At 37.4% G+C, this 19,874-nt stretch overlaps 4 protein-coding genes and 1 pseudogene across 8 annotated transcripts; 2 read left to right on the top strand and 3 right to left on the bottom strand.

The window, feature by feature from the left end:
- Positions 1–167: 167 nt before the first annotated feature.
- LOC18016970 (protein NLP2) lies at positions 168–1,780 on the top strand. 5 transcript variants are annotated; one of them, XM_024156673.1, is made up of 5 exons: positions 171–700; positions 957–1,035; positions 1,146–1,240; positions 1,331–1,378; positions 1,475–1,780. In XM_024156673.1, the coding sequence occupies exons 2-5, from the start codon at positions 1,005–1,007 to the stop codon at positions 1,574–1,576; spliced, it is 276 nt and encodes a 91-aa protein (XP_024012441.1). In that variant the 5' UTR covers positions 171–700; positions 957–1,004; the 3' UTR covers positions 1,577–1,780. The 5 variants fall into 5 exon arrangements, 4 of the variants coding, with proteins under 4 accessions (XP_024012440.1, XP_024012438.1, XP_024012441.1 ...); XM_024156671.1 differs by having other exon boundaries at positions 1,125–1,240; XR_002899656.1 differs by having other exon boundaries at positions 168–700; positions 1,144–1,378.
- Positions 1,781–3,607: 1,827 nt separating this feature from the next.
- On the top strand, positions 3,608–4,078 carry LOC18017577 (homeobox-leucine zipper protein ATHB-52). Its single transcript, XM_006401574.1, has one exon. It carries the CDS (start codon positions 3,608–3,610, stop codon positions 4,076–4,078), a length of 471 nt encoding a protein of 156 aa, XP_006401637.1.
- A 2,272-nt stretch (positions 4,079–6,350) lies between these two features.
- On the bottom strand, positions 6,351–7,700 carry LOC18017576 (UDP-glycosyltransferase 79B9). The gene has a single exon (XM_006401573.2). It carries the CDS (start codon positions 7,692–7,694, stop codon positions 6,351–6,353), a length of 1,344 nt encoding a protein of 447 aa, XP_006401636.1. The 5' UTR covers positions 7,695–7,700.
- A 1,326-nt stretch (positions 7,701–9,026) lies between these two features.
- Positions 9,027–10,648, bottom strand: LOC18017575 (codeine O-demethylase). The gene is made up of 4 exons (XM_006401572.2): positions 10,341–10,648; positions 9,990–10,237; positions 9,584–9,911; positions 9,027–9,405 (listed from the first exon to the last, which is right to left on the bottom strand). The coding sequence occupies exons 1-4, from the start codon at positions 10,572–10,574 to the stop codon at positions 9,169–9,171; spliced, it is 1,047 nt and encodes a 348-aa protein (XP_006401635.1). The 5' UTR covers positions 10,575–10,648; the 3' UTR covers positions 9,027–9,168.
- A 2,756-nt stretch (positions 10,649–13,404) lies between these two features.
- Positions 13,405–18,675, bottom strand: LOC18017574 (annotated as a pseudogene).
- Between the last annotated feature and the right edge of the window lie 1,199 nt (positions 18,676–19,874).

Raw genomic sequence — 19,874 nt, 5'->3', positions numbered from 1 at the left:
TATCGGAATGGGACCAAATATCAGAATGTACATGTACGTAAGACAGTGAATCAGTGATGTGAGAGAGATCTGAAGAGAGGTACCAAATCAGCATAACCAGAAAGGTGGATTTGGGGTTATCACTAAGAGCAGGTCCATCAAGGGGGTCGTCAAGTTTTTGGCACAGGTTCATAGGTACATTGTATTTAAAAAAAAAGAAAAAATGCTTAATTCTGATGAACCGATACTTCCCGTCAACCCTGACGAACCCGTATTCGAACCACGTGGTAGAAGCGAATTGGACGAAAAAATAGCGTAATTTTTCGTTTCTCTCTCTTCTCAATTTTCCCTTTCTCTCTCTTCTCGTTTTCTCGTTGTTCCTTCCACGACGAAGGATCCAAGGATCGAGCCACGGTGGAGTTTTAACTCCGCCATATCTTCTCCGTCACCACCGGCGTTCTTCAATTAAATCGAGTGATCTCCTTAATCCACCATCCATGGATCGAGCTTCGCTCCTCATCATCCTCTGTATATTTTTCGATCTGACCGCGGCTAATAAAACTCCAGATAAGCTCAATTTAGCAGTCGAATCGCCGATGATTTTCCCGCTCAGCTACTCCTCCCTTCCGCCGCGAGTCGAGGATCTCCGCCGCCGTCGTCTCCAACAATCTCAGCTCCCTAATGCTCACATGAAGCTCTACGACGACCTTTGTGCCAACGGGTTTGAATTTCGAATAATTAGATACTTGTTTGTAGAAGAAGATGATCTTCAGAAATTAACTCATGATGTGGTGAAATCAATTAGATTCAGTAGCGCTTTGATTAAGGTGTAAGGAGAGTATTGAGTTTGCTTTAGTTCTCCTCTTCGATGAGTTTATGCTTTGCTTATCTCTGATTAGGCGTGGAAATGGTTTTCAGGATCCAAAGTTTCAATGACTGATATGGTGTTAATGACTGATGTATTCGTTTCCCTGCAGGATCATTCTTTTTGTTATATTCTTCAACCAAGTGCTTGTTCTTCCAATATGAGTTTCTCCAGCGCTGCAGTTGGTTCAAGTTAGTATCTTCCTCTTTTTTTTTTTAGCTGCGTGCTGATTCGTTTTTGTGCAAGTTCAAAAGGAAAATATCATGAAAATAAAAAATAGCCCTTCCTGTGTTTGAAAGAGGTAGTGGTACTTGTTTGGGTGTTGTTGAGATTGTCACAACAACTCAGAAGATGAATTATAGGCCAGAAGTTGAGAATATCTGTAAAGCTCTCGAGGTTTCTCTCTTCCCTTGATTCTTTAGCATCATCCTTTATTACCATATTTTGTTTGTGCATTGTAGCCTAAAGAGGTTTCTATGTTTGTAGGCTGTTAATCTAAGGATTTCAACGAACCTGAAATCTCCAAGCAGAGAGGTTTGTAAAAAATGCTCTTCTAAACCAAATCAATTGTTAACACACACATAAACAATGACTTCCTGTCGCTAAACGTATGTATGTCCATTGTTTCAGTTTCTGCAGGTATATAACCATTTCTACCATGCCGCATTACCTGAGGTATCAGACTTTTTGACATCGGTGGGACTTGGCGTTGATATTATTGGAAGCGGTTAGAGGAGGAAGGAAGCTTTCTGTAGAGGTGGAACAAAGGATAATGTCTTCAGGTATCATGCTTGTGATATTCCTTGGATTGTTTCTCATTGTCAATGACACACTTAGTTTTGATTTCATCAAGGAAATGTTGTAGTTATCTCTAATTTTTTTACAAATACAAAAACAAAATTTGGTTACAAATACAAATAAATTTTGTTACTAAAATTAAATTTTCTAATTTTTTTATTTATTTATGTTGAACTTCATTTTGGGGTTCACTAATGGAACCTCAAAAAACCACAGGTTCTTCCCTAAACTTAAAACAAAAAAAAATAGTATTATAAGCTGATGAACCTCTAAGAAGGGTTTACTAATGGATATGGTCTAAGAGCAGCTCTATTAAAGATTTATGATAGGGATTTATGAGGGTATATTAGCACAAAAACATATGCAATTTTATTTTAAAATAAATTAAAAAGGCTCAAATGTCAACATACTGTCTCTTAATTGGCTGTAGAATTTTTTTTGTTTTTGATTGTAAAGCTCATTTTTCTCTAAAGTAACAGAAATATTAATAAAATAAAGTTAATAACTCCAATGGCAAGTTGACTGCTGGAGGTGCTCTAAAGAGTGAATTGGCCTAAAAAATGTTAAACTCATAACTTTCAATTGAAACAAAATAATTATATATCCTGTTCAAACTTTTAAGCTAGACTCCGTGCGAGTTACTGTTTTGAAATAAACTATAGAGGTAAGGATAGTAGTGGCTACAGAGATTAAATGGTAAATGTCGATGGTAGCATTGATAGAGTTACTGCTATTATTTTTTTTCGCAGTGATTCAGCAAAATGATTTAAGCCTTTAATGATAGATATTTACCATTCTTAGCGCTGGATTAACGCCAAAACAAAAATTGGCGCTAGAGGTTAATGTATGTACAACTGTCTTTACGCTTTTGAATCTGATGTTGGGAAAAACAAAACTCAAAACTACCACATAATTTTATGGTATATAATGTGCTAGTGAAACACTGAAACTTTTCTTAAAATTTTCTTTATCATCATTTGTGATCTAATTTTTTTTGTTTTCTGTCTTCGCCTCTTTAAGCATACATTATTAACAAATATAGGGTACTGTTATTTTTTATTAGAGTAGTTTAAAGATTATAATAGTAGTGGCCTAGTGGGCAAGGACAAGCCCATTCTGTTGGACATATCAGAATCTGTCAAGGCCCAGCATATGTGGTCGTAATTCGTATAAGATCGTTGTCTACAATATACAACAGGACGTATCTGAAAAAGATATAAAGTACTTAACTATTCTAATATTGAAATTCCAAACTGAAAATGAAAGAACTCGTAAAACAAGATGCATTGTCCCAAAAGGAACAAAATAAAGTTTATACTTTGTTTGTATATTATTTTGTTTAGATGATAATGTTATTAAATTTAAGTGGGTACGATACGACCAGACCACGTGAATACATGCATGTATTTGAGAAGAATACTTGTTAATCAACTAATTAATCAGAATATTTAATTTCTCTTAGTCCCAAATTCTTTCTTTTGAATAGTACAGTGGGTCCATAAAGAACAGTTAGTTGGGCCTTTGGACCCCAAAGCTTTGATTCCTGAATGACCCCCCTTCCAAATAAACGCCTCCTATCTCGTGTTAATCTTTTTATCCATTCAAAATACAAATGTAGAAATTTGAATTTGTTTTTCACTCAAAAATCATTCAACCATGAATTTTTTTGTTCTATCAATGCATTAGCAACTTTGACTATATAAGTTATGTCTTTGTATAGTCTTTTTCACTAGATTATTGGTTTTCAATTTATACTAATAAGTTAGTGTACTACTATAGAATTATATATGTTCAACCTATAAACTAACGAACTATTTGTTTCGAGTTAATTTTGTTTGCTTGTGGTTTACATAGAACACCTTCAATGTTTAAATGTTACCATATGCCTATATATATTACACACCCGTACGCACAACGTTGTACATAGCACCAGAAAGCAAAAAAAAAAAAAAAAGAGAGAGAAAAATGGAGAATTCTCTGAGTCAGAGCAGAAACAAGAAAAAGAGGCTAACGCAAGAGCAAGTTAGACAACTGGAGAAATGCTTCACGTTGAACAAGAAACTCGAGCCAGATCTCAAGCTTGAACTGTCGAACATGCTAGGTCTACCTCAGAGACAAGTCGCAGTCTGGTTTCAGAACAAGCGAGCCAGGTCCAAGACTCAGTCTCTAGAGCTCCAACACTGCAATCTCCAGTCCAAGCTCGAAGCAGCTCTCTCCGATAAGGCAAAGTTAGAACATCAAGTTCAGTATCTACAAGATGAGCTGAAGAGAGCGAGGAATCAGCTTGCTCTGTTCACGAATCAAGATTCTCCTGTGGAAAATTCTAATCTTGGTTCTTGTGAAGAGAGTCATGATGATCAAGTGGTGGTCTTCGACGAGCTTTACGCTTGTTTGATGAGCAATGGACATGGATCTTCACCAACCTCGTGGGTCTGATTCTGCTCTGACACAAAAATTGTTTCCAACATTCAATCATGTCTCCATTTTATCTTCATTTGATCGATTTCTTGTTGTCTGAATATATTTACAATCTGTAACTAAAGGAATTTACTAATACAGTTTGTGTGAAATACGAAAAGTGATGATTTTCTTTATTTCTTGTTAATGGTTATATAAATATTAGAATCAAGAATTAAATTGTTGAACAACAAGAGAAACCCACTACTACTTATGGTCTGGTTTCATATACCTTACTGATCACATCAAGCCATTTCATTCAAGATTTTGCAACTTGTACTAAACTCTGCAATGATTATACAAAACTTATTGGTGTAACCGGTCAATAATCCAGGACTAACCAGAATTTTCTACAGTTTGGTATATGTTTCCTCCTCAACAAATTCCCTAACTGGCTATCTTTGTCCATCACAGACATGTTCACATTGCTCAAGCTCTCCTTCGAGAAGTCTCCCGATTTTCCTTCTCTTTTCACTTCCACCAAAACCTCGAGTTCTTCGGTCATTAATCTAGTGTTGAGAGCCTGATAATCCAAATACGGAAGCAAGACTATTTGGCGATCACTCACCAGAGACTCCCACATTGATTCGAATCCGCAGTGGTTTACAAAGCAGCCTATTGATAGATGAGCCAATATCAATGGTTCACAAAGCAGCTTAATGACGGGTGAGCCACTCTCAGCGTCTGAGAAAAGGGTGAAAGACGATGCGGTCTGGAAGAGATTGAGATCTTCAAATTGCTTATGAGATTTCTTGGGGAGCAAGAAACTGACTCTATGAACTTTCTCAGCTAACTTGTTGGTTAGACGCAACTAGGCAAGTATGGAGTCATATGACCAAAAGCAAACCATGGAAACATGAAAGCATGAAACATTGACCCCATTTTTGTTTCCCAAGTTGTCGAACCACAAGAACATTTTTTTTGCCTACATGAGAGAACCAAAAGAAGAAGTTAGAAAAAGCGTTCGTTGTTTTTGATCTTCTTCTATTTGCTTAAATGTTCAGTGATTTAGATATTTTATTCCTCCACGGCTCCACAGGACACCCTTTTATGTATTTTGGAGACGGTGTATGTGAAGGGCTGTTTTAAGGTTAGTTGTAATCCTTTATGGAGAATCAGCAAAAAGTGACTGTAATTTTTTTTGTTTTGAATAATTAAGAAGTTTTGGGCTTAGGGTCGTACGTTCTCTCAAGGCCTAGTATGTATGTGTTATGGTTCCGTTTTAAGAGTCAGTCGAACCAACAATTTTTAGAATTAGTGGGTAAATTAGTTCTATGTTAATTGATTATTGAATTTTTTCTAATTGTGATTTAATATTCTTATTTTAGACCATGATCACATGTAGCTAGTGATATGTACAAGTATCGTCATTATGTCACCATCCAAATTCAAATCCAGTAGAATGCGTATATGTGAACAGAGTTAACAATTTTTTTTTTTTTTTGTAATTTTTACTATTGTTTTTAATTACTATATATTAGCTATATCAAGTTGTATCAACCGCTTCAAATCCAAATAATTGTTTATCAGATCTAGCGTATTCAAATATCTTGAAATTTAGGTATCCCTTTCATAGCTGATAGCCACTTGGCCCACTTCTACCTATCTAGATTTTTTGTTGTTGTTGATTAAACTTCCCCTGTCTTTCATAAAAGGCCGAACGGTAACATTGGTTTTGGCTGTCAATAGTTAATATAATGTTTGTTTTTACCTTAGTTTTTTTTTTCTTTCTAACAATGGTTGGTTATTACCTTAAGTTAATTCATACATATAAATTGTTATTTTACATTACTGTTTTCTAAATTGAAGTAAAAATTAATTATAAGATTAATAAAGAGTCTCTACTTATATAATCGCTAGTTTAGTAATGTCTGACACAAACTGTAGTACCAAAATTAATTAGTCAATTTACTTTTAATTTATTTAGTCTAACACAACACATATCAACGAGCTTCCGTATATGTTTACGAGATTCTATGTAATAATTAACTAAAAAAGACAACGGGAAAAGTTGCACACTTAAACAAATACAAAGGCTTCTTGGTCTTTGTTTATCATAGATATATAATCAAGGGATCTAAGGTCGCCAGCGATCAGGGACACTAATTTTTAGCGACCAAACCGCTAAATGATAAAATTTTCTTTCTTTTTGTTGTTGTTGTTGTAAAACCGCAAAATAACCTTAACCGTAAGTTTCTCTTCTTCGACAACATCTCCATCGAGATCAAACTCATTACTCAAGTAAAACATTTCATTCAAGATTTGTATCGTTGACTAGTTTCTCCAAAGTGTCAACAAATTTATCTGTATAACCGGTTAATAATCCAGCACTAACAACAACTTCCTTCAAGTTGGCGTGGCTCCTCCTTACCCGGTTCCCTACTTCACTATCTTTTTCCATCACAGACATGATCGCACAGCTGAGGTTTTCTTTTGAAAACCATCCTGTTTCTTCTCTTTTCACTTCAACAGAAACCTCAAGTTCCTCGGTCATCAATCTTGTGTTGAGAACTTGATCATTCAAATATGGAAGCAAGACTATTTGACAATCACTCATAAGAGACTCCCACATTGACCCAAACCCGCAATGGCTCACAAAGCAGCCTACTGATGAATGAGCCAATATCAATGGTTGCTGCACCCATTCTCCCCAAACCACTCCACGACTCTTAACCCTGTCCTCGAACCCTTCTGGTAACGCTTCTTGAATCGTCTTTGCGCCTTTTGGTGGTGTTACCGCCACAAGAAACGGTAAACCAGTGAGCTCCATCCCTAAACAGAGTTCTTGGAATTGGTCTTTCTCTAAAGTGATTTGACTTCCCAATGCACAGAACACTACAGAGCCCTGTCCAAACCCGCTCAGCCAATGACTCCATTGATCTTCAAGTGGTTTACTCTTCTCTGGCTCAGGAAGCATTGGACCCGTCAAGAGAACTTTCTTCTGGTATTGACGCTCGATATAGTCACAGAATTTACCTTCGATTTCTTGGCATGTTCTAATCGAAATGAAATCGCAGTTCATAAGACCTGTGGTGACCCGATTGTAAAACCTCTTGTAGTAAGTGGAGAAGGACGATAAGGCGTGAGCATCTTGTTCCCGGTACAACACCTTTGATGAAGGATAACCAGGTGGAGGAACTCCTAATTCACCACCAGGTACAAGGTCATGAGCTGTACAGTTAGCTGATATCACGTTGTACATCATAGTCTTGACTCCATGTTCTTTAGCCATATCAGGAACCCAATGAGCAATGTCGAACAAGATTAGGTCCGGTCTTAAGGCACGAACCGCTGCTTCGACTTGATCGCGTGATAGATCCATGGCTATGGACAAGAATCTCACCAATGAGACAGGGATATCAGAGGCAGTCTCGGCGCCAGCAGGGAGGCCATCAACAGGAAAAATAGTAAGAGGGTGAAAGACGATGCTGTCTGGGAATAAATTAAGATGTTCCAACTGTTTCTGAGCTTTCTTAGGCAGCAAGAAAGTAACCCTATGACCTTTCTCAGCCAACTTGTTGGCTAAATGCAAGAACGGAGTCATATGACCAAAAGCGAACCATGGGAACATGAAAGCGTGAAATTTTGGCCCCATGATGTTTCCCAAATTGTTGAAACAGAAGCAAAACACAAATCGTCAAGGAGAGCTAAACAAGTAAATTTTCTTGTGTTTCAATCATAAGCATCTTTGCTTTTCTTCTTTTCTTGGTTAGAATTTTCTGTGATTGAGACGCTCCTCCCCCTCTAAAGACATCCAATATTTAGCTTAGATATAATGTGCATGTGCAAGATCGTGTGAAGGGTGTTTTATATTAATTAGTATTTTGAGATAAATCATTGGTGGTTGATTGATTTGGTGCATTAGGTTAATTATTTGTTGGAGTTAGTGGGGAGGTCGTGAATTGCATGTTCCATGTGCCTTTTGTACTTATTAGAAACTTTGGGGTCTAGTTTCGCATTGCATTATTTGTAGAGTAATCTAATCTCTTCGAGAGAGATTATATATATGCGATAGAGACTAGCTAATATCAACAACTGCAATAATGCAAACGTATTATTTCAGTGTACTACCATTGCAAGTCTACACGTACGCACTAGGTTTAATAACAATAATGATTGTCAGATTGCCGGAATAGTGAGAGCATCCTTAAGAAATGCTGAAGTTGGAGTACTGTATTTGTGACTGTTTGTGTTGTTTGCAGGACAATGCTAGATTAAGAGGTATTAATATTTCTTGTCCAGAGGCATTATTTACAGTGGGTTATGGCTAGACGCATATTCTTTTCAATCGAAATTGAATTTACATAGCAACGTATATTTTAGGGATTAATCTCAATTTTGGCATGTGAGCTATAGTCAAGTAGTAAAAGCAAAAGAAAAAAACAAAAGAAATAACAGCCTAGGTTTACAGGAAGAAATTTATATGAGAGACTATTCAAAATTATATTTTGAATGTCAGAATATGTTATATATATCACACACTTACGAGTTAGAGTATTCAAAAAATTTATATAACATATTCCCACTCATTCATCAAGATGCTTCTCACGTGACCTTGGCTTGATTGAATATCAACATGATTTAAGTACCGATTCAATTATTTTAATGGTGGTCTTGTCACATAACTAAATAGTAACGCAATTTTTATGATGATATAATTGCTTATCTCAAGTATATATTCCAAATCACATTTGAACTTCGAGACTGAATTTCGTAGTTCGGATCAAAAACAAAATAAAAGAGGAATGATATGTACGTTTGATATCACAAAAGTGGGTTGAATCAAACGCGAAATGGAAGATAGGTACGGTTTTGGTCCAAATCAAAACCAAAACGGAATTTTGATTAACAAATGGTAGAGGTTCCCATTTAAAAGCTTTATAATTAAAAACACAAGAAATTGAAGTAGAACAAGGAAAGGTGCTCCTAAACACTAAGGAAGACCATTCTCCATTATTAAATAATTAACTGAAAGTAAATAAAGAAAGACTCAAAGACTTTTCCGGTTCGGTATAAGCGTCTTGTCTCGGTATGTCCGGTCAGCCTTACTTTCCCATCAAAATCTTTTTTCATATCAATACAGCTTCGAGCGGTCTTCCACCCTGGTGATAATACTTGAAGTAGATCTCCGCATAGTTCTTAATTGTTTTGTACAACCTTGGTCTTGCCTCAGACACAAGCCCCTCTACAGGTTGAATCACTTGTTCTGCATGGGGAAAGCAAAACGTTGCCACAGATATCCTTTCCTTTTCTCTGTTACTCACCACTCTATGAACCGGGCTCTTGTATACTCCATTGCTCATTATCTGAACACGCATGAGAGATTATGTAAAATCTAAACCTCAAACTGAAGATGCATTATTTGTAAAAAGGTTTTCTTTTTTTTGTTTGAATAAATTTTACATTCAATTAAAAAATAAATTATACGTCACATCTACACCAATCAACCTTCCAAAGTCATATAATATATACATGATTGATTACCTGAAGCACGTCTCCTACAGTGACCAAAATTGTATCAGGGATGATTGGAGCTTTATACCAATTCCCATCTTTGAGGAACTGAAGCCCTTCGACATTTTTGTCGGGTAAGAGAAGAGTGAAGGCCGAACCATCAGTGTGCGGTCTATGCGCAATAACCTTGTCCGGCCTCGGACATGGTGGATACATGTTGAATCTTGTCTCCATTATAGAATTTTCTCCACACATCTCTAGAAAGCAATTCTCTTCTAACTTCAATGACCTAGCCATTCCCTTGAAGAGTTGCTCTCTTATTATCTTGAGTTTCATGGTGTATTCATGTAAAGTTTCCCTGTAGAAACAAGTATTAAAATAAATTAAAAAAAATCAACGTAGCAAGATTCTCTTATTATCCTTTGATTTTAATCACCTGAATCCGGTTGGGATTTCTGGCCAGAATTTAAGCTCTCGTAGATCTTCAGGGTATGTCCTGAGGTGCAAGCGGTCCATCCAGTCGAGAGCTTGATCATTTGAAAATATGGTGTCGTTTCCATATCCTTGGTAACCACCAATCTCTCTCGCGTACTTCTCTTTCTCTTCGGTCGGAAACGCAAAAAACTGTTTGGTTTGTGCGTAAACCTTGTCGAGTAACGCTTCTGTAACCCCATTATTCATCACCTAGTTCAACGAGAAATCAAATTTAATTATTTCAACAAAACATGTATGTGTATATATATTTTATAGAATTTTATGACTCTAATAATCACAAAGAGGGTCAAACCTGAACAATACCCCATGTAGAGAGGGCAGAGTGAAGTTTACTCAACTCTTTTTGACCTTCATCAGAAGAAGAGAAGATAAGGCTAAGATCAATGGCTGAAATCTCCATCTCCGGCACCAAACCGTTAAGAGGTTGACCTTCACCGTCGTGGGTGGGTGGGTAGAAGTATCTTTCCGGTAGTCCTTCGCCGGATGCAACCAACTCTTGGACAGTCTTTAACTTTGGCATCTCCATTAATTGTTTGGGAGGATCTTCGTTTGATATATCTTTTGGACAGAGAAGAACTCTTATATTAATAGACTAAAATGGTCTTGAATTTGTTCGTCCGTATGGTATTTTTATAGGCAAAGGTAAAACTATTTTAATAGTCAGAGAAAAAGCAAAGTTGAAGTTAACGCAGGACAAAAAAAGCCTTTTAATACTCAGAGTCGGAAGAAGCACTCGACAAAAGATCATTGCATGCATGGGAAATACTTTTTTTAAAAAAAAATTAAGAGTTTTCATTACAACGTTGGTTTTGTACCTTTTCGTATAAGTAATATTTGACTCATTGAAAATTTCTTTACAAACGTGTTAAAAAAATTATATTATTCTGATTTAGTTGTCTTGTCATGCACGAACTTAATTTTTATAATTTAAAAGCATTTCATCAGTGTCTTGCAAAAATCATGAATTTTTGAAATCAAATGTATTCTTAATCCAAAATTTAACATAAAATTGTAAAGAGTTTTGAAAAAAATTCTCAACTATAAGACACATTTTTTTCATGCTCGTAAGAAAGTTGCAATTTGGTATCGAAAATTCGCAACAGATATGTTTGTCGTCATAGTTTTGCCAAAAATTTGTTATGAAATTGGTTATTCATTATTGCAAAAATATCTCAACAAAATATCACTATTTTTCTTAGAGTGAATATAGTAAAAACATAACTGATAGAAGTAAAATAAATTATATTAAAATGATTTTTTTCTTTAATTTTTTTTTTATTTTAATACTTAAATAATGAGAAAACGTGTCTATAGATTAATAGTTTAATTTGACATGCTAACCACTTACATATTTATATAATTAATCTTAATATATAATTGTTTGACATGTTAACCACTCTCATACAGTCATACTTATATAATTAAACTTATAACAGGATACTAGCTTTGATTTTTTTTTGTCTATGTTGAACGATATAATATATTAACGAGTTGATGAATTCGTAGAAATTAATGGGTGTAGTATATGTCAAAAGGGCGTAATATTATGCAAATTTCTTCGTGGAACCTGAAATGAAGAAAAACAAATGCAAGAAACTAATTACTTTATTTACGTCCTTATTGCCTTATTAAAGCATCTCCATCAGAACTCCTTAACAGATTTTTGGCACAGTTTCATAGGTGAGTTGAATTAAAAAAAAATAAAAAAATTTATATTTTCTACAGATCGCTCCTTATTTAAGGAGCAGAAGAAACGGTCTCTTAAGACACATGTCTCACTCTGATTTGTCGGAATTATTTGCTCTCACTCTCACTCACACGTGTCTCTCTTATTTGCTTCTTCAACAGATAATATATATTTTTATAAACCCAAATAAGAGTTCACTAATAGAAGGAAAAAACATAAGTCTCTTCACTATTCTTAACTTTCAAAAATATTATTAAATAATTGTTAAAGATTCCATATTGGATTACACTAGTGGAAATGCTCTTAGTAACAACTCACAAGTCACAACAGCTGCTACGATTCATTATAAAACTTCGTGATCTTATTTCTATTTGTAGAACTAAACAAATGTCAATATACATCCTGTTTAGATTACTAAACATAGAGCTAACACTTTATTCACGTCCCCGGGTTCGAAGAAGCATTTATGCTCAATTTTGGCCAAAACGAGTAAGCTTAAAATTTACATAGCTCCAAAACAGTTTGTTATAGTTAGACCTAGACGCATCTTCTTCTTAGCCGTTGTTGAATGTAGGATTAATTTCGATTTTGGCATGTGAGCGTTAGTTAAATAGTAAAAGTAAAAAGGAAGAAAAGAAATAACGGGGAAATCTTGAATATTCCAAGTGTGGGAATTAATCATGGTTACTTGATTTAATAGCGATGCAACTATTTTTATTTTAATGATGGTCAATCGTCATATAACTGAATACTAACGGAATTTGTATTGATGTTGTATTTAGTTAGTTGTATTCCAATTCACATTTGAACTCAACGACTGTATGTATAATTTTTATATTTAGTTTTAATAGAAATTTGATACCAAAATTCGTGCTCCGGATCAAAGCCAAAATAAAAGATGAATGATATGTACGTTTGGTACTGCAAAAGTGGTTTTGATCAAAACGCGAAAGGTACGGTTTTGATACCACGAAATGTGGTCAAAATCTAAACCGAAACGGAAACTCTGACACACAAATGATAGAGGTCCCATTTTAAGCTTTGTTATTAAAAAAAACACAAGATTGCATTTAGCAGATACTATGCCTTTATTTTTTGGCTTTTCTTTTCTTAAATAGGAAAATCATACAAGAATCTGAAATCATAGATTCATAAAAACAAGGAAAAGTGGAAAAGTGGAGATGGGTGCTCCTAAACACAAGAAATTCCAATCTCCATTATTAATGATTAACTGAACGTAGATAAAGAAGAGTCAAAGAGACAATATATATATATATATCTCCGGTTCGGTCTAACCGTCTTGTCTCGGTTTATTCGCATCAGTTTACTGATTACAATTATACCATGTTCAAGAAAGTGCTAGGCCATTCCTACACAAACGCATAGTTGGGGTCCAACCGATTTTTGTGCGGTTTATTCCCAAAATACAGACCATTCCCACACAAAAGAGTTTATTCCCAAAGAGAAATGCGCAATAATAAGTTAATAACATTAAAACCATAGAAATGCGCAATATTTTTCGACTGAATTGGAAAGCATTTAACAGCACATAGAGCAATTTTCTTTGCTTTTGCCTTGAGAATTTTTTAGCTCACACTCAATTTGATTTGTCTTCTTCGCGATCTTCTTATAAAGTTCCTCAGAACAGAAATGATTTGTATGTTTTTTATCATTCAAGATTTGTATTGAAGACTAGATTCTGCAGTGCTTCTATAAACTTCTCAACATAACCACTCAATAATCCAGGACTAACCAAAATCTCCTTCAATTCGATATGGTTCCTTCTCACTAGGTTCCCTAGCTCACTATCTTTGTCCATCACAGACATAACCGCGTCTCTCAAGCTCTCCTTCGAAACCCATCCTGTTTTTTTTTTTTTTTTTTTTTTTTTTTTGAAAAATCATTTCATTTCATTTCCATCCTCCCAACAACTGGACATCATTTAAAGATTACATCAGAAGGAAAAAAGAGGCTAAAAAGCAGAGATTAAAAAGAAACTCAAGTGAAGCAGCAAGGTCGCTACAAGCGACGAAAGGAAGGATAATATTACTACTGGAAAAAACGAAACCAGGTGTGGATGAAGGACTCATAATCTCTTGGGATGGAGGCGGCGGTTCTTGGGATAGACTTTTTCAGAAGATGTGCTCGATCTAGACCCGCCAGCTTGGCTCTGATTAGAAGTTGAATATCCTTGATTAGGATGGAAGAAGTCCTCAGGGTCGATGAATGAAGACGAGAGTTTCTCTCTTTCCACAAGAAATAAACCACGGCCTGGAGGATGAGCTTCAGAATGGAGTTGACCTTTGCAATACTTGAAGCGGTTTTAACCCAATTGACAATATCGGTGAAAGAAGAAGGAGGAGACAGGGAATCATGCCTGAAGAAGGCGAGCCACACCTCCGAGGAATAAGAGCAGTAAAAAAAGAGATGATACTTACTTTCCGAAGCAGCATTGCAAAGGAGACAAATTTCTGGAACATCTAACCCCCAATGACGAAGCTTGTCTCTTGTAGTTAGCCTGTCCCGCATGAGAACCCAAAAAACGAAAGCATGCTTTGGAATCCTCTCCTTGAACCAAACACAAGAGAACCAATTCACCGAAGGAGGAGAAGGATTAAGCGCCTTCAATGTTTTTTGTGTAGAGAACTTTCCCGGCGGTTCTGACTCGGAGTTGCGCCAAAGGTAAAAGTCATCTTGAAGGGCCGAATCATCCGGGACAGTTGAAAGCATGCAATTACGTAGCAAAACTAAAATCGGGTGCCGTCCCCTAGAGATACTCCACGAACCGTTAATGAAAACAGATGAAACCTTCGCGGAGGAATGGATGCCAGAAACTCGAGGCCTATTTGCGCCTGTGATGGAGATAAGAGGACCCAGGGAGGTCCAGTTATCATACCAAAACAGGGCGCGATTACCATTTGTAATTTGACAAAACAAGAAGGGGCGGGCTAAATCTCTCAGCTTCAGAAGTCTTTTCCAAATCCGACTCCCATAATGCTGAAAATCCGAGTGCCAAAACAGCCTGTCTCTGATAATCATCTTGTTAACCCAGGCTACCCATAAAGAATCATTTGACGAGAAAAGCAGCCAGATCAACTTTAACCCATAAACCTGACATATGCTCTGTAAACCTCGAAGACCCAATCCACCGGATATCTTTGGAGAGCAAACAGAGAACCACGCAATCTTCGCCATACGAGCGGAACTAGGCGCACCACTCCAAAGGAACGCATTAAGCATTCTTTCAAGTGAATCGATGCACCCCTTAGGCAAGGGGAAAATAGCTGCCCAAAAATGAATTATGCTCGATAAAACCGACTGGATAAGTTGCAACCGCCCGGCAAAGGACAAACGCTTTACTGGCCAAGCGGAAATTCGAGCATGCACTCTATCAATTAGGGGCTGATAATCTTGGGGGCTTAGCTTGTGAGGCATAAGCGGTAAACCAAGATATCTTACTGGCAGTGATCCTCTTTGCAACCCAAAACGAGTAGCCAAGGTGATAGAGGAAGCCAAATTATTCCCATCCAAAAACAAGCAAGATTTCCGGAGGTTTAATGCCAATCCTGAGACCAATTAGAAGGAGTCTAAAACGCTGAGAATACCTCCAAGAGATTCCTCTGAACCATCAAAAAAGATGAGCACATCGTCAGCAAAACTCAAATGCGTTATCAAGGGATCCAAACGCAAAGGATGGGGCGAGAATAGATTTGAAAGAGCAGCGATGTCTAGATCCTTTGCTAAAATATCCATCACCAGTACAAACAAAGAGGAGGAGATAGGATCGCCTTGTCTGAGACCTTTCTTTCCAGGGAAAAACCTAGCTAACTCTCCATTCATAGCCACAGAATAGAAGGGTGACGAGATGCACACCTTAATCCACGTGATGAAGGCTTGGGGAAGCTCGAAGGCATTAAGGATATTCAATAAAAAGCCCCAGTCGACATTATCATAGGCTTTAGTGAGATCAACTTGAAGACAGCCTCTAGATGTAGGTCCATCCTTGTGAAAATCTGTAACTAACTCCGCCGCTAAAAGGATGTTTTCGCAAAGCAATCTTCCTTTCACAAACCCAGCTTGGTTTCGCTGAACAGCCACTGAGGAAAAACTCTTGAGGCGCAAACCCAAAATATGAGAGATGACCTTATATACGGTGTTGCATAAGGATATGGGCCGGAAATCCCCAAGGCGACAAGCACCTGGTACTTTAGGGATGAGCGTTATGACCGTTGCATTTACTTGGCGAAGCATAATAGAGGAAACAAAAAAGTCTTTGACAGCAAGGATCAGATCCTTCCCCACCAAATCCCATGAAGAAGTGAAGAACTCGACCGTGAACCCATCCGGCCCAGGGGCCTTATTCTTTGGCAAGGCAAAAACTGCAGCTCTAATATCCTCGTCGGAGGGAATACGTGAGAGACTATCAGCCAACGGAGGAGAACAACGAAAGGGATGGATGCTCTTAATATGATTTACCGAGTAAGGCTGGACTTCAGAATTAACTGTCCCCAGAAAATTAGAATAATACTGAGTAATCATCTGCTTCATAAGACTCGGGTCTGTCACTTTGACGTCTAGATCATCACGCAGGAAATGTATGGAGTTTCTAGATAAGTTTGCCACTACTGATTTGTGGAAAAAACCCGTATTAGCATCGCCTTCAGCACACCAACGGATTCTGGATTTTGCTCTGAAAAAATTTTCCTCAGCCGAAGCAAGAAGGTGCCAAGCATCTTTTGCTGATCGTTCTGCTTCGAACAACGCAGGAGTTGGATTAATAAGAACTTCACGTTGAATGTCTTCCAGGTTTTTAAAAGCTTCCTTAGTCCGAACCTGAATGTTGCTAAAGCTGTTCCTGTTTAGAGCCTTGCAACAAAGTTTGGCGGCTCTAAGCCGTTGATAAAGAGCAAACATGGAACTCCCTTGAATGAGAGGACAATGCCAGGCAGATTGCATCAAGGCTGGATAATCAGGATGAGATGAAAAGAATGGGAAGAAATTGAACCTTGCTTTCCTTCTAGAACCGGAATCAGAGATTGTAACCAGACATGGACAGTGATCCGAGTTTCCAAGAGCGTCGAAAAGGGCATTGGAGGTTGGAAAAACGTCTTGCCATGCTTCATTTATCAATGCCCTATCCAGTTTTCTTGCCTTCGGGTTGGAGGGGCTCTTGTTTGTCCAAGTGAAGAAGCAACCTCTATTTGAAAGATCGAACAACCCCGACTCAGAGATGCATCGCTGAAGGTCACCCATACCTTGAAGAGAGATCGTAGCCGGAGATAGGGAATAGGTTTCCGCCAAAGACAAGACTTGGTTGAGATCTCCCAAGACAATCCACGGAGAATTCTGAAGAAGCGGAGACGAAGCAAGCTCGGAGATAAGATTCCACAGGGGTCTCCTTTGAATACTCAAGTTCCTCGCATAGACAAACGCCACTGTAAAAGATTGATTGGTTGAGGGATTGAAAATACCACAAAGCATTAGCTGATCTGTCTTCAAATACGTAAAAACAGACAGAAGGGTGTTCCATATGACAATAATTCTTCCATTATCATCCGCCTCAAGATGATTCGAATCGTAACTCCACGCCTGAAAGTTGCGATGCATAAGCTCTTCTAAATTGTGCTGCTTCACACGAGTTTCCAAAAAACTGCCTACTAAAAGCCTATTAGATAAAATCCATCTTTTTACCGATGAAAGACTGGCATCTCCATTAAGACCGCGTATATTCAAGCAAAAACACTTCATAAGAAGTCAAAAGGTGGTAAAAACCATCCTGTTTCTTCTTCTCTTTCCACCTTTACAGAGACTTTAAGTTCCTCGGTCAGCAATCTCGTGGTAAGAATCTGATCAGCCAACTGTGGAATAAATACTATTTGGCAATCACTCACTAGAGACTCCCACATTGACTCGGACCCACAATGGTTCACAAAACAACCTATTGATGGATGAGACAGTATCAATGGCAATGGTTGCTCCACCCATCCTCCCCAAACCACTCCACGTCCCTTAACCCGCTCTTCGAACCTTTTTGGTAGCGCTTCTTGGATTGTTGATACGTCTCTTGGTGGCTTAACAACCACTAAAAACGGTAAACCCGTTAGCTCCATCCCCAAGCAAAGTTCTTCGAATTGATCATTCTCTAAAACGACTTGGCTTCCCAATGAACAAAACACTACTGATCCCCTGGTTCGAACCAGCTGAGCCACTGGCTCCATTGATCTCCAAGTGGTTTAGTCTTGTCTGGCTCAGGGAACATTGGACCCGTCAAGAGAACTTTCTTCCGACAATGACGTTCAATAAAATCACAGAATTTACCTTCCACTTCTTTACATGTCCTTATAGAAATGACATCGCAGGCCATAAGACCAGTGTTGAGTCGGTCAAAAAGCCTCTTGTAAGAACTCGTGAAGAGCAAGTAAACGCGAGCATCGTGTCCACTCAAGACAACCTTCGATGAAGGATAACTTTGTGGAGGAGCACCACCTAACTCGGCATCAGGAGCAAGAACCATAGCTATACCTGCTGCAGATACGACATGGTAAGTCACACTCTTTACTCTAAACTGTTTTGCCATTTCAGGAACCCAGTAGACAAAATCGAAGAAGATCAAGTCTGGTTTCAGAGCAAGAACAGCAGATTCGACCTGATCCCGTGTGAGATCCATAGCTTCGGATAGGTACTTCCTTGAGGAGGTTGGGATATCTGAGGCTGTCTCAGTGCCAACAGGAAGGCCATCTACGGGACGGATAGTAATATGATGAAAGACTATGTTGTCTGGGAAGAGACTGAGATGTTCAAGTTGCTTCTGAGCTTTCTTGGGCAGCAAGAAAGTGATCATGTGACCTGTCTCGGCTAATTTGTTGGCTAGATGCATATAAGGAATCATATGACCAAAAGCAAACCACGGAAACATAAACGCATGAAACTTTGAGTCCATTTCTTCTACGAAAATTGTCAGAACAGAAAGCTAAACAATCAGATATTTAAGGTCTTTTGGTTAACCATTGCTTTAATTGGCTGTTCTTGTCTGTTGACGGATACGTAATTTATTATATGTGTGGCCATGCGGGTACGTATAATAAGAGCATCCACCTACTACGTACTCCATACGATAATTTTAGCCACCTACCTAACCAATAATGCTAAGTCACTTTTTTTATGTTCTTTCTGTCCATATATTTTTCCTGTTAACTCTGTATTGTAACTCCTCGTTGTCATCCTCTAATAGGTTGAATTTTCCGATCTTCTCATAAAACATGACTTTATGAGTATCGAAGACATTGAATTTATTAAAAAATCCTAACACTTTCCTCGCTTGGAAACACGTGAAAGCATCAAGCATCCTACGATATGCCACGATCAACACGACACGTACAAGTTAAGAGATCCAACAGGCCGATTCGTTATACATATTTGCTCGAATCGAATTAGCATAAAAGTCCACCCATATGACGTCATTGTGGCTAACCAAGATTATTAAAAGTAATTTTATTGATGTATCTTCTCTTCTAGAGTAGTTTCTCCAATGCTTTTATAAAGTTATTGACATAACATTTATTAGTCCACTACTAATGAATATATTATATATATTAAGTGTATATATATATAGAGAGAGATATTTTCCATTTTACATATTCATTATAACCAGTTTTCCATATTTCATATTTTCCGTTTTAGATTTGCAGATTTATTCATGTCAATAAACATTAACTCCTAAACAGTTCGACAAAGTTTTGCAACATTAATGCGAGATATGCTACATCAAATATCGCATTAACACTGATTAAATTTTCCTTTTATAAAGATAATCTCATTCTATTTTCGGAATGCATTTATCAGAGTTTCCCCAAATCACTTTGACAGAAAAATGCGATTTTAGGGTTTTGTTAAGAATTTGATTTGCAAAATCCTAACCCATAATGTTGATTCACGTTACTTACGTTCTTCAACCCACTGTCCATATTTATTTTCCTGTTAATTCTATATTGTAAGTTGTAACTCCTCGTTGTCATCCTCTAATAGGTTGGATTTTCCAATATTCTCATACAAAATGAATGATTGAAAATCCGAACGCTTTTCTCGCTTAAAAACACGTGAAAGCATTAAACATACCACGATATGCCTCGACCAACACGA

Source organism: Eutrema salsugineum, unplaced genomic scaffold (genome assembly GCF_000478725.1).
Source record: "Eutrema salsugineum unplaced genomic scaffold, Eutsalg1_0 scaffold_2, whole genome shotgun sequence".
In the NCBI taxonomy this organism is placed as follows: Eukaryota; Viridiplantae; Streptophyta; class Magnoliopsida; order Brassicales; family Brassicaceae; genus Eutrema; species Eutrema salsugineum.
This window is presented reverse-complemented; position numbering and strand designations above follow the sequence as displayed.